The sequence below is a fragment of the Musca domestica genome, unplaced genomic scaffold, assembly GCF_030504385.1.
Source record: "Musca domestica strain aabys unplaced genomic scaffold, Musca_domestica.polishedcontigs.V.1.1 66, whole genome shotgun sequence".
Classification (NCBI taxonomy): Eukaryota; Metazoa; Arthropoda; class Insecta; order Diptera; family Muscidae; genus Musca; species Musca domestica.
This window is the reverse complement of record NW_026712376.1, coordinates 3,672,530-3,685,767: the sequence shown is the minus strand read 5'-3', so window position 1 is coordinate 3,685,767 and position 13,238 is coordinate 3,672,530. Positions and strand designations below refer to the sequence as shown.

Here is a 13,238-nt window from a genome sequence, read left to right as displayed (position 1 = left end):
TCCCGCCTTGACCACATATTTTAAAAATTTCGGATTAAGAATTATTGGAGTCCTTACATTGTAGGAATAAAGTGACTTCAGATATATATAGCTGACTAGCAAAAATTTTAAATTTAAAGTTTTAAATTTATTCCAAGAGGTCGTTTTAGGAGGAAGATTTTAGTAAAACCATTGCACAATGGACCCACATCCAATTTTTCTGTCCAATACTATTTCAAATCAAATTTAGTACTATTTAGAACTTTTCGTATAACTATAGTAGGCATTTCCAAAGCCACCTCCGTATTGCAATTTCAGATACCAACAGAGGCCTCTATATAAAATTTCGATATAACAGCTGTATCCCTTCACACAATACACAATTTTGAAGCACATAGTACTTTGCGAACAATAATAGTACACATTTCCTACACCACTTCTAAATACCAACTTCAGATGCCAACAGTTTTCTAAATATCAAATTTTGGGAATTCCAGCTCTATACTTTTACCAAATTTAGTACTATTTAGTACTCAACTCCTTTTAAATAAAACCTACCAACAACAGGGATCTGAATATAAAATTTTGAAATTCCAGATTCATCCGTTCACCTTAAATTCTGAATTTCCAAAAACCCCTGCACTCAATATATACATTTTAGTACTTTTCGTACGAATTCCTAAAAACCAAAGGTAGCAAAACCCAAGGTAGCAAAACAAAATTAACTTTCATGCTAAATTACCAGATTCTGCCTTCAGCCGTGGCTATAAACCACAAGTGGCTATCGTTAGAGCACTCCAGCATTTAAATGTGAATAAATCGTTTGTGTCTCGTACCATCGCTCGTTACCATGACACTAGTAGCGTAGCCCGACGTCAAGGAAGTGGACGGAAGAAAACAGAAACATCAGGAGAAATTGTTCGAAAAGTAAAGAAGCGACTTGATCGAAACAGCGTCGCAGTAGCCGAAAAATGGCTCGTGAGCTGAATATACCGCAATATTCCATTCGGCTCGGCGTAAAGCCATCGAAATTCCAAAAGTGCAAGAACTTACACCGCAAGAGGAAGAAAATAGACTTAAAAGAGCCAAAGTGTTGCATCGCTTGTTTAAAAGTGGTTAACTAACGAATTTGGTTTTCTCCGATGGGAAAACAAACATTCCTTCGGTTGGCCACCAGAACTCAAACGCCGGCCATGGTGATGGTGTGGGCCGCCATAATAGCCGATGGTCGCTCTCCGCTCGTATTAATCGACCGTGGTATCAGAATAAATGCCGAATATTATCGTGAAATATTCTGGAGGGTATATTAAAGTCTTGGGCACGCAAACATTTTGGCCCCAGACCTTGGACATTCAAACAGTACTTAGCACTATCGCACTCAGCACGCGCCACCCAAGAATGATTACAAAATGTAGTTCCTTGCTTCATTTCCAGCCCAAAATGGCCACCAAAATCTCGGGATTCCAATCCGTTGAACTATTGTGTATGGAGTATTTTGAAAAGCAAGGTTGGTACTAAAAAAATCCCAAGTGTCGATCACCTCAAGCAAGTACTTCGCCGGAAATGGGCCAAAATACCGTAGAACAACATTTGGGCAGCGTGTGACGGTTTCATTCGCCATAATTCGTGCCAAATGTGACCAATTCGAACAAATCTAAACTTATTCTAAAATTTGACGCTATTTCCGATGCTTGTTGCTTTCATTCGATAAAATTAAAAAAAAAAAAATGTAAAAATAATGGCGTTTGACTTTGTTGCTGTTTTTTTATCTCACCCTGTATAATTATCGTAGACTTCGAAAAAGATTTTGAAGTTTGTGTAGGATTAAATAAAATGGATATTAAAAGAAACAATGTACAATACTATACAAATTTCAAAATCTCTTTCGAATTCTATAACAGTTATAATCTCAGGTATAAATAAATCTGATCAAATTAACATACGCTGTTGATCCTGACACATCCATCTAATTGTAAAGGACATAGGCACGTGAACATAACTTCGAGTCAAGTTCCTTTCAATGCTTGACTGCAAGTACACATTTCCATTAATGGAGAAACGACACAAACACACTCGAATATTTTACAACATGGACTGGGGCATTGGGGAACACTAGGTACTAATAGTGATGATACAGGGATGTGGATAAGCAATTAATGACCTATCGTTATACACATCACCGTCATCACCACCATCATCATCATCATCATCATCTTCGTCATCGACAAGTGCACATGATGAACAACACACTTGCAGGCAATATTGGTTGTAACAGTTGCTCGATTACAGCCGGATGAACACAGCAACAACAGCAACAACAACATAAAACATGTTTTTGTGGTTGCGAACATACCTTCAATAGAGATATATGGCCGAGGCGAAACATTATCAAATGAGCGATTAATAACAGATGCGAGAGAATTGACCATTTCTGCGGTCATGTGGCAATGTTGCTGATCAAAATGCTGATATTCTTGTTCGTTGGATGATGACATAGTTGCTGATGGGAGATTTGATTTCAACATTCCCGTCGTCGTGGATGTCGTCGTTGCAGCCCTCCTCTGTGATGGCTCATTTTTATCATCGGCATCAGTCAGACTAGGCATACGGTTGTTATTTTGGTTGTTTATTTCCAATACTACTAAAAATAGATTCAAAATATGTTGGATATGACTAGGTGTGAGGGGGGAGTGGCAGGGTGTGTTGGAGATAGCCCTCATTGTGTAATAGAGGGCAATTTATGTCAGTGTCACGAGTCATTTGTGTATTATTGGCCTTGTAAATTGTCATGCTGAACTTGTAATAGTGTGCTCGATATTTATTAATTTCGTTCCATCATTTTTTTCAGAACGATATCGATGAAATGTTTACATTTTCTCAGGAAATTGAGAGCAGAAATATATCTGCTTGTGGTGTATTTTTTGTAAGTAAAATATTATGGTCTTCTTGAAAAAGTCAACGCATAAGAGAAATATGTATGCCATCATTCTACAGAATTATGGCTGCTTCTTGAACATTTAATATTACTACGAAATATTTCGATGTGTCGAGTTTAAAAGGAATCGTATGCTTCATGGTAATTCAAAATTTTGAACCTTTTGAAGGAGGTACCAGCTGGAGTGACCCTGCCATAGCACTGACAAAAATATTGGGATTTGCAAAGTTTGAACAACATCGAATGATCCTTTCTCTTGCTATGAGATTATTTTCTTCGAGTTTAACAATAATAATACGATGCGTTAAGTTTGGACCAAATCGGATACTCCCGGATGTCATGATAGGGATTTGTTCCAAAGAGACCTAGTATCTAAAACCATTATTACATTTTGGCCGTAATACATGATGTATACCCTCTTTATCCATATGGGTGAGGATATAAAAATTATTGCATGGTGTTTCTGACCACACTGTGCGACTTGATAGATTGTTCGGCTATATTCCGTATTCATACTAGATCTTGTATATCTATAACTATTGGGATATGCCGAGTTTGATTGGGATTGAATACTCATTTTACGTTTTATGAGCTTTATAGTTATTAAAAATTTTGACCCATTGTGGGGAGGTACTATCAGAGATGGGTAGATCTCATCAGATCTTGTGTTAGTAGTAATATCGGCATGTGCGAAATTTGAAGACAATCGCACTTTTATTTCACATATTATAAGAGTAAAGATTATTCTAAAATTTTTACCCTTTGTGGGGGAGGTACTTGATGGAGTGGACTGATATTGTCCATTTTCGCACCCGACCTAGCACTGCCAAAAATATTGCGATTCGCAAATGATGTAAATTATTTTCTATGAAAATGTTGATCTTTTGTGGGGAAGGTACCAAAAAGAGTGGACCAATATTGCTCATCTCCGAACTAGGTCTAAGTTTAACAATAATATTACGATGTACCAGGTTTGGATTAAATCGGATGCTCCCTTCCAGAGAAACCTAAGGTCTACAACCGTTATTTCGATGAGGCATATTTTGGCCGTAGCAAATGATATATACAATACAAACTAAACAGGTAGACATCTATACTTGTAATTTTGTCAAAGTTAGCCTACCTTGTCTTCTTTGTACAATGCTATATGCCTAAAATGCACTGATTCCACGGAATCTTAATTCGAAAATTTCAAAAGATTGTGGAAGAGCTGCAACTTGTCCCCTCTATTGTAAATGATTACTTTGCGATGTAAACTTTCAGAACGTCTGTTTTTAGCTCTACTTTCATAAGCTTCTGGGGTTTTATACCCTACATCACAAGGTGGTCAGGGTATTATGTCTTTGTGCATTTGTTTGTAACAGGCAAAAGGAAACGAGATAGATCCATAGTTCCTTTTTATGATCTGCATAGAATCACTTTCTGAGTTGATTTATGCATGTCCGTCCGTCCGTCTGTCCATGTATTTTTGTAAACAAAGTACAGGTCGCATTTATTGCCCGATCCAAATGAAATTTTGCAAAGATCTTTTGTTTGGCCCAAGGACGAACCCTATTGAAATTGGAGATAATCGGTCAAAATTTAGATATAGCTCCCATATATATCTTCGTCCGATTTGCTTTTTATTGTGCACCAAACGTGTAATATCGGCCCGAATTGTATGGAATTTTGCATATACACCCAAATTAGGCCTGAAAATATGTATGCCAAATTTGATCGAAATCGGTTCAAATATAGCTATAGCTCCCATATATATCTTTATCTGATTTCAATTTAATTTTGCACCAAATGGGCAATACAAGTCCGAATTTAAAAGATACAAATGCTTCGGCATATTTAGTCCTTTGAATTTTAAATTATAATTATAATCATAGAGGGTATGATTGAATTCTCCCATAAAAACTTTTAATTAGCAAAGTGGTGTAGGGTATCATAAAATCGGGCCCGCCCGACTTTAGGACTTTCTTTACTGGTTTCTATATATTTTTTTTGTTGCACAGTGCTATCAATCAAGATATTACCAGTTCAATCCTAGCATCAGGCAACAAAATAAGATTTGAAGTGTGGTAAATTTAAACTCAACTTCAACTCTAGTTTTCTTGAAACAGAACGGCGACTTATTTGAACTTTTTTTTTGCTGGTGTTGGCAGTGTTTTCAGTTTGATAAGAACCTGCTTTCTATGACAAGTAGTTATTGGTGCAAACCCATTAAAATATGCCCAGTATGTGGTAATGATATTCTTACTGGGCATTCGCTTGAGTATAAAATTGTCGAATGATTGCCAATATTTAATTAGATAGCCGTCAAACTTTGACAATTTTACTAAAAGCTTTCTTTTCCCATGCCCCCTGGGTGATGTTGATTGTGAAAATCCATTCTCTCTTAATTTTATTGATGCAGGAAGATTTCGTGGAACACTGCTGTGGACCGATCTTAGTGTTTCCACTTTTAATGGCGTAGAGCTTACGGTCCTGATGAATTTCAATTGAAAATTCATCAAAAAACGAATACAAAAATTCTTTCCTTTGCCCTTAATGGATATTGAAAATCGGATTTGTTCTGTTTTTTCGAACTGCTGGCCGATATTTAAACTTTGGTGCAACGTCAAAGTGTTTGTGATTTTCAACACGTACACGCAGGAGATATCATCGACAATACTTGATATCTGTTAGGCGTTGTTGCAGTTCGGGTTGTCACCTCGTTTGGCCAATGTCACAATGACAATGTTTCCAAGTGCTGAATAACAGAGTGCGTGAGTGTCTGTATGTCGGTGTGTGTGGCGGTGATGGTGGTGTTGGTGGCTCGAGTGAGTGCATGTGCATTCATATGTGTGTTACCTCCATGTCCTGTTGTATCGAATGTATTAATACATTGTAATTCTTGTGATTGGTCATCCTTGTCATCTGTTTCAAATTTGCGGTCTGCATTTGAAAATGATGTCCTGGCATTTTTGCCACGTGCCGTGCTGATTGGAATATTTGACGACTCGTTTTCGGGAGAATATCGTTTTACGGTTGAGTCCGTGACCATAACAGCGGTGGCAGATGCTTGTGGAGGAATGGCGACTGCATGCACCAAGAGACCAACATTTTGACCTTCCACCTGTGGCACGTATGATACGATTGGTGGAGCATTGTGCTCTTGTGGAGTTGTAGTTGTTTTATTGTGGCGCCCAACAGGTGAGGGCGATTGTATTGATGTCATTTTTTCCGACAAATTTGTATGCCCGGCATTTAACCCGGCAGGGGAAGATGCTCTTGATGTTGCTACATGAGCTTCAATTAAGGCTGAGGGATATTTACGCATTGTAGATGTAGTTGACACATCGTCAAATGCTGGTGGTGGTGGGAGAACAGCATTTAGACCCAATGGTGTGTGGGCCCTCTGGTTTGGTTCTTGGAACTCGCCAAAATTGTCATCCACAACATTCAAGCCAAATGGTGAGGCCGAGCGGCTAGGTACATGTGGTTCAATGAGTGCCGATGGATATTTGCGTATTGGCGAAATATTTCGGGTGCTTTTTTCCAGGGACATTGATGGTGGTGGAGGAGGCGGTGGCGGCGGTGTGGGAATTGCCTTAATTGTCGACGTTTGTGGTGCGGAATACTTGTGCAATTTATTCTCTAAGCCATCTGGTTTTGCCCAGCTTGGTGAGTTGGAACGTTTAGTAGTGCAATATTCCTCAAATGGGGATTTGGCTCTTTGGGGCGGATAGGGTTCTGCCAGAGGGCCAGGATATTTACGTATGGCATGAATGGAGTCTTCATTAGGGTTCTTGGCGGATGATTTCGATTTGGAACGTTGTGTGGCAGATGAAGTATCATGAGGCTGCGACTTGGCTTCGATGAAAGGTAATGGTGGTGTTTCTTTGTGGGATTTCAATGATTGCCCGGCTCTTACTGGAGATTTAGATTTGGAACGTGGCTGGACATCAAAAGGCGAACAAGATCTTCGAGGAGGATATGGTTCAACCAATGGGGCAGGATATTTGCGTAATAAGTTCGTTGAATTCGCCTCTCTTGCTGGAGACTTGGATGTGGAACGTTGCTTGCAGTGAAACGGTGAAACCGATCTACGTGGTGGATATGGTTCCGCCAAAGGAACAGGATATTTGCGTAATGTTTCTGAAACATTACCCACCCTCCCTGGTGATACAGATTTCGAACGTTGCTTCGAAAAAATTTGATCAAATGGTGACATCGATCTTCGCGGTGGATATGGCTCAGCCAAAGGCGCAGGATATTTGCGCAAACATGTGGTGGATTGTGGGGCCACTCTGGCTGGAGACATTGACTTGGAACGTTGTCTGGTGTAGATGGGATCGATTGGAGAAACAGATCCCCGTGGTGGATATGGTTCAGCCAAGGGAGCTGGATACTTGCGTAGAGGCCCCGTAAAATTTTGACTTCTACCTTGTTGCCCACCACGTCCAGGTGATACTGATGGCGTACGTTGTTTGGAGTTGGTGTCATTTGAGCCATCATTTAATGACTTTTTATTTTTGCCCTCAACGAGCCTCAATGGTGGCGAAGGTGTTCTCTGTTGACTTGCCACTTTTGTGTCCACAGCATTTAGGCCAAATGGTGAAGCTGAACGCCTTGCTGCCAAATGCGGTTCAATAAGTGGAGCAGGATATTTTCTTAATTTATCATCAGTTGGCACAAGTTTTGTCGAGAAAGGCGGCGGAGGAGGTGGTGGGGGAGGTGGTAATATGGATGACTCCTGCCGCGGTTGAGATTTTTGCCTAGCTTGCATGCGTGATTTTGACGGCATCGTTGATTGCATTTCAACGTGACCACTTGCCATTGACAGTGTTTGTTCTTTGGCTGTTGGTTCCTTTTCTTTGCTGGCGGTTACATTGACACTTTTGCTCTCGTGCCCATGGCATTTTGGAGTGGAGCTGATGTTTGCTTGCACATCCTCCCAAGAGATTTGACGTTCGGTTACATAAGGACTTGGTAGCTCATATGACGACTTGTAAGTGTCACCATTCGTTGGGGTGGTTTTTGGTACTTGCTGGCGGCACTGTTCATCTTCCAGCTTGACACTTTTGTCAGCTATTGAGGGCTCTTTCCCAGGTTTGTGGCTTGGACGGCCAGAGTTCGTTAGTTGTTTGTCAAATTTAGGAAATTGCTTATCAGCCATAATGCCCGTTGCATTTTTAATAGCCAATTTAAGACGAGGTCTATCGTTTCGTTGACCGCCGTGTAATGGTGTGCCACTGCCAGGAGCAGGAGCAATATTTTCTGCCGTCTCATCAGCTCCAGTATCCAAATTTCGTGCCACTTGTCGCACGGAATGTGTGACGGCCGCATTCTTTTCTCTGTTTGCTGGCAATTGTGATGATGCAGGTTGATTTAAATTTGATTTTTTGCCTTTGTTGTTGGCCATCTCATCACCTGCTTTATGCTGACGCTGACGAGCTCCATGGCCAGCATCAGCATCGGCATCATTATTGGTAGCAACTTGATGGCTGGTTTGTTTGGGTTTGAGCTGTCCAACATCTTTTTTGATTTGGCTATGCTGTTGTTGTTGCTGTTGATTACACTTACCAAGTGTGTCAATTACCTGGTCCAGTAGTTGCTCCTGCTGATGGTATGTCGTTATAAATTCGGAAACTAAATTTTTCCCCAAATCCTTGCTAAGGTTATTTCCAGACACTGTTGTTGTTCCTGATGCCATCGAATGACTCTTGGATGTTGGTTTTTCCATGGAAGTTACTAGTTTCGAATTTCCAGATGCGGAACGCTCATGTTCATGTTCCTGCTCCTGTAATGTTTGTGTTAAGGTTATGGCTGGAGCTGGTGTTTGGCATTTTGAAGTTTCCTTTTGACCTGCATCAGTTATTGGTTTGCATTTTTCGTCATTTTCCTGGGAACCTACTGCCACCTTCTGTTGCGGCTCGTCTAATTTGTTTGAGGTTGCTGGCATTTTGTGGCCCTCTCCCCCCTCCTTCTGCTCCTCGATGTGCACATATGATACTTTTTGGGCCTTGGGCCATGTTTCAAATTTAACATCTAACGATGGCATTTGCTTGAGATTATCTATTAAAGGCTGCAAGCTTCTGTGGTCGACTATGTCCAGTGGTGGCTCCTGCTCCTTCAAATGGTCAGTCAACTTATTAAGATCACTTAAAACTCTATCCACTATGGCCATGTTCTCTAGGCCGGGCTGGGGCATTGATTCCTCAATTTGCCCAAATGCTGCTGATAATGATTCTGCGGTTTGCCCTTGTGGCTGGCTAACAGCATGAGGAGTTGGCTTCACCTCTTCCATGATGTAGGCGATTTTCTTTAAAATCGTTTGTAACGGAGTCTCGGGGGTGTTAAGGGTTTCTGCTTGGTTTCCTCCTCCACCTTTGGTGCCTGACTCAGCTTTTTCGGCAGATTGCTGGTCCTTGGATTGCGTTTTCTCTGCCTGCATGGAACGCTTCAATGCCGTTTTTGCATTTTCAATATATGCATCGATTTGCCTTAGGTGTTCCGTTATGGATTTCTGTATGTGTTCATATTTAGCCGTCAGGTCGGCAATCTCGTTTTGCTGTTGATTTTTTTCAATTGTTTCCGCCTGAGTATCTTTTTTAATTTCATTCGAAATTGATGGCGTCATTTGGGCGTTTGGGCCATGTTCTATGGGCTTGATGGTTATGCTGGAGAGAGGTTTGCCATTGGTGGGATCATAGGGCCCATAGAGGTACTCCCCATCGGTGTAGTAAATACCTTTGTCCTGCTTTCCTCCACTTTCAAGGGGTGCATCTTCTTTGGCTCTGGGGGTGGTGCTGGTGGCATCCTGCTTTGCTTTGGCTTTGATTCCTGCCGTTGATGCTGTGGAACTGTTGCTGACATTACTTGACTGCGATTTACGTTTAGCACTGACACTTGTTTGACGTGAAAGCTGTATGCCATTGGGTGTACTTGGCAAGCGTGTTATGTATGTCTCTGGCTCCTCATGTGTGTGGCCTGTGGCGTGTTTGGCATTTGCCTGCTGTTTTGCTGTTGTGTTATGTTCTGCTGTTGGCGTTGGCATTTCTTTTTCTCCTTCTGCTGAGGAAGGGGGGTTTATTTTCATAGATTCCAATTTAAATTTTCCCATTAAATTTTCATTTTCTTGCTTTTCCTCCTTTATGTTGGCCTTTAGTTGGCCCCCTCCTTCAGCCAGCCATTGTTGTATCTGTTCCTCACTGGGTGAGGGCACAATTGTTATGGCTGCCGGTATGTAAGCCACGGTATTGTCTTGTAAATCAATTGAACGTAAATAAATACAGGCATCATTGTATTTTTGGTTATCCCTTAAGGATGGGGTTGACATCAAATCTCCACCTTCTCGTGGCAGCTCATAGTCCAAGTTTATGGGTATTTGGTGGTTTTGATGGCTTTTCATAGCGGATTTTGCCGTTGGCGGTACAGGTAATGGCACATTCTCCAAATCATCAGCCATTGTCTTCGACTTGGGATGATTAAGGGATTTCACTTGTATCTCATGTTCCTCAGCATCGGCATCATAGCATATCTTAATTTCGGTGGCCATTTTTATGGAACGTCTCTGCAGTTTGGGTGAATTTTCATTTGAAGATCGCGGCTTTTGTGGTGGTAATTGTCGGCGTGTATGCTTGACATCTCGACCCCTTTCCAGGGAGTATGATTGGCGTTTGGGATGGTGATAATGGTGGCGAGGATGTAGCTGCTGGTCTTTTTTCTTTGGCCTCAAACTGGGGCATGCTGAATTCAAGTTTTCATAGCTAAACCATTTTTTGCAAGAGGTCAACTGTTCATAGAATTGTCGCCTGGGTTCAACCAAACCTATATCTTCATCGGCTGCCTTGGTTTCGGGATGGGAAAATCCCTTTGTGGCAGGCAGGCTGGTGGTGCGATAGACTTCGTCATCGTCGTCGTTGTTACCTCCTTGTTGTGGCTTTTCTAAAAACATATTTTTAGATTCATTTAATCCAAGTTGTTGTTGTTTATGGTTGCCATCAGATTGCTCCAACTCTCCATTGCAACCCTCAATTTTTGTAATAATCTCTTCATTTGATTTATTTTCTAAAGTTGTTTTCTGCGGCTGCTGGAGGTGGTGGTATTTTTGTTCCTTAATGACATCTTGTTTTTCAGGTACCTTTGTTCGTTGTTCCCTGCACTTGGTTCTGCTTGATTGGTGGCCTGTTGTTTGCGGTTGTTCCTGGGCTCGTTGTCGCCTTAACCTCACCTCTCTGGCTGTGGGTTCAATTATCCTGGTGGGACTATTGAATTTTTCTCGGATCACATCGATGCCATGACGTTTACAGACGCTTTCGTCAAATTGTAACGCATTGTCAGTGGATGAGCTGCGAACATGTTGTTGTTGTTGTTGTTGCTGTCGTAGATGCCGTTTGTCCATAGCATTCCCAGAGTGTATTTGTTCGTCGTCATCATCATCATCATTGTCACCGCCACCATCACCATCACATTCAATTGCATCAACTTTATCATGGTGACTTGTTGGTGGCCAGCTGTGTTCACGTTTATGTAAATTTCTTCGTGTTGCCAGGCGATTTATCTTTAGGACCGTATCACGGTCTATCGTTATGTCGTGCTGATGGCTCAAGTACTGCGTTTTGATTTGTTCCAGCTGCTGATGGTGCAATGGTGTGTGTGGCCGTTCCTGGTAACGTTGTCTCGAACGGCTCTGTCTTTGGTTGGGTTTGTCATTCTTAGCCGTTGCCAGTCCTGTTGTAAATGTTTCTATGTCCGTTCGCCATTGGATTTTGTTGAGAATTGTGGCGGAGGATGTATGTGTGTGTGGATACGCGTTGTTTTTTTTTTTTGTAATTGTGCAATGTTGTTGTCGAGTTTCGTCAAGGTGTTTTTGTGTTTTGTTTTTTTTTTTGCCATAACCATTTGTCATTCGGGAGCAAAACAATCACAAACACGTAAAAGAAAAGGACATTAGAAACTGTTTTCATCTTCTTTTTTAGCGTTTGCTTTTAAATTTGTTCACATTTAGCTGAAAAATTGTTTTTTTGTATTTTCTTCGTTTTGTTGCTTAGCTTAGAATATCTTGAGGACATTTTACGATCGTTATGGGAAACATTTCTTATATTAATAATCTGCAAGTAGTACATACATAGATATTTTATGTTAATGTCGGAACTTAGAGGAAAACTGGAGTGCGACACTTAAACACAATCAGCTACATATTTCCTTGAAAAGCTTCAACTGTTAAATAATTATTTACATGTAACATATTTTGTTATTTATTTTTAGAAACATTTAAACGGGGAAGGAAGGATGCAAACATAATTCCTGAGCAGAGAGACATTTTTATTACGAAAACAACGGGGTATGCAATTTTCAAGAATTTTGCTTGAAATAGTCTACATCAATGTCAGACAAAATTCAATGGAAGGCATGTGCATTGGCGTTTTGAGAGGCAATCTAAATGGAGTGGGACAATTTCCCCTATCTTCTACATTTTTGGAAATTTTCGAATTAAGATTCCTCGAAATTTTGTCATCGCAAATAATACAGTGGAATATTTTGATCGAGTCACCAAAAAGAGGTATATGGACTACTTCTGGTCTACACATTTTTCAGATGTAATTCGAAACATTTTCATTGTAGTTCGTAATATTTTATTTCATGTACGTCCGTCTGTCTGTCTGGCTGGCTGTTGCAATGGGAGCATCCGATTTGAATCTAACTTGGTACATCGTAATATTATCGACAAACTTAGATTGAATTCCGAGATGGGAAATCTCGGTCCACTCCTCTTGGTAACTCCACCACAAAAGGTCCAAATTTTTACAGAAAATAATTTTCCCTATGCAACGAGGAATGATTAGCCAATTTTGTTCAAGTTTTGCAAATCCCAATATTTGTAGCAGTGCTTCGTAAGGTGAGAAAATTGACAATATCGACCCACTCCATCATGTACCTTCACACAAAGAGCCAAAATTTGAATAATTATAGCTCTTATAAAATACGGAGTAGGTATCCGATTCTGTTCAAATTTCACACATTCCAATGTTTCTATTAATACATAATCAGGTATGAAGATAGAAAATACCCGTGTGCTCCTTCTGGAATCTCTCCCACAATTGGGTCAACATAAAACGCGAAATGAGAATGTTATTATTTTTAAATTTGGCACATCCCACTATTTCTACTAACACAGCACCTGGTGCGAATATGGAATGTATTGGTCCACTCCTTTTGGAAACTCCTCCACAAAAGGTCAACATTTTCAATGTTCATGAAGCTTATAAAACAAGAAATTAACATCTGATTCCATTCAGACTTGGCACATCTCCATATTTCTATAAATACATTATCTCTTATAAAGAAGGTA

The 13,238-nt window shown here is 40.5% G+C and overlaps 1 protein-coding gene across 1 annotated transcript in view; it reads right to left on the bottom strand.

The window, feature by feature from the left end:
• Positions 1–2,091: 2,091 nt before the first annotated feature.
• LOC131805914 (uncharacterized) overlaps positions 2,092–13,238 on the bottom strand; it is a 225,227-nt gene continuing 214,080 nt past the window's right edge. Inside the window, exons 5-7 of the mRNA XM_059129699.1 lie at positions 5,753–11,632; positions 2,333–2,617; positions 2,092–2,228 (exon numbers count right to left, since the gene is read on the bottom strand). Of these exons, the coding sequence (XP_058985682.1) occupies positions 2,092–2,228; positions 2,333–2,617; positions 5,753–11,632 (6,302 nt within the window). The remainder of the gene's footprint in view (positions 2,229–2,332; positions 2,618–5,752; positions 11,633–13,238) is intronic.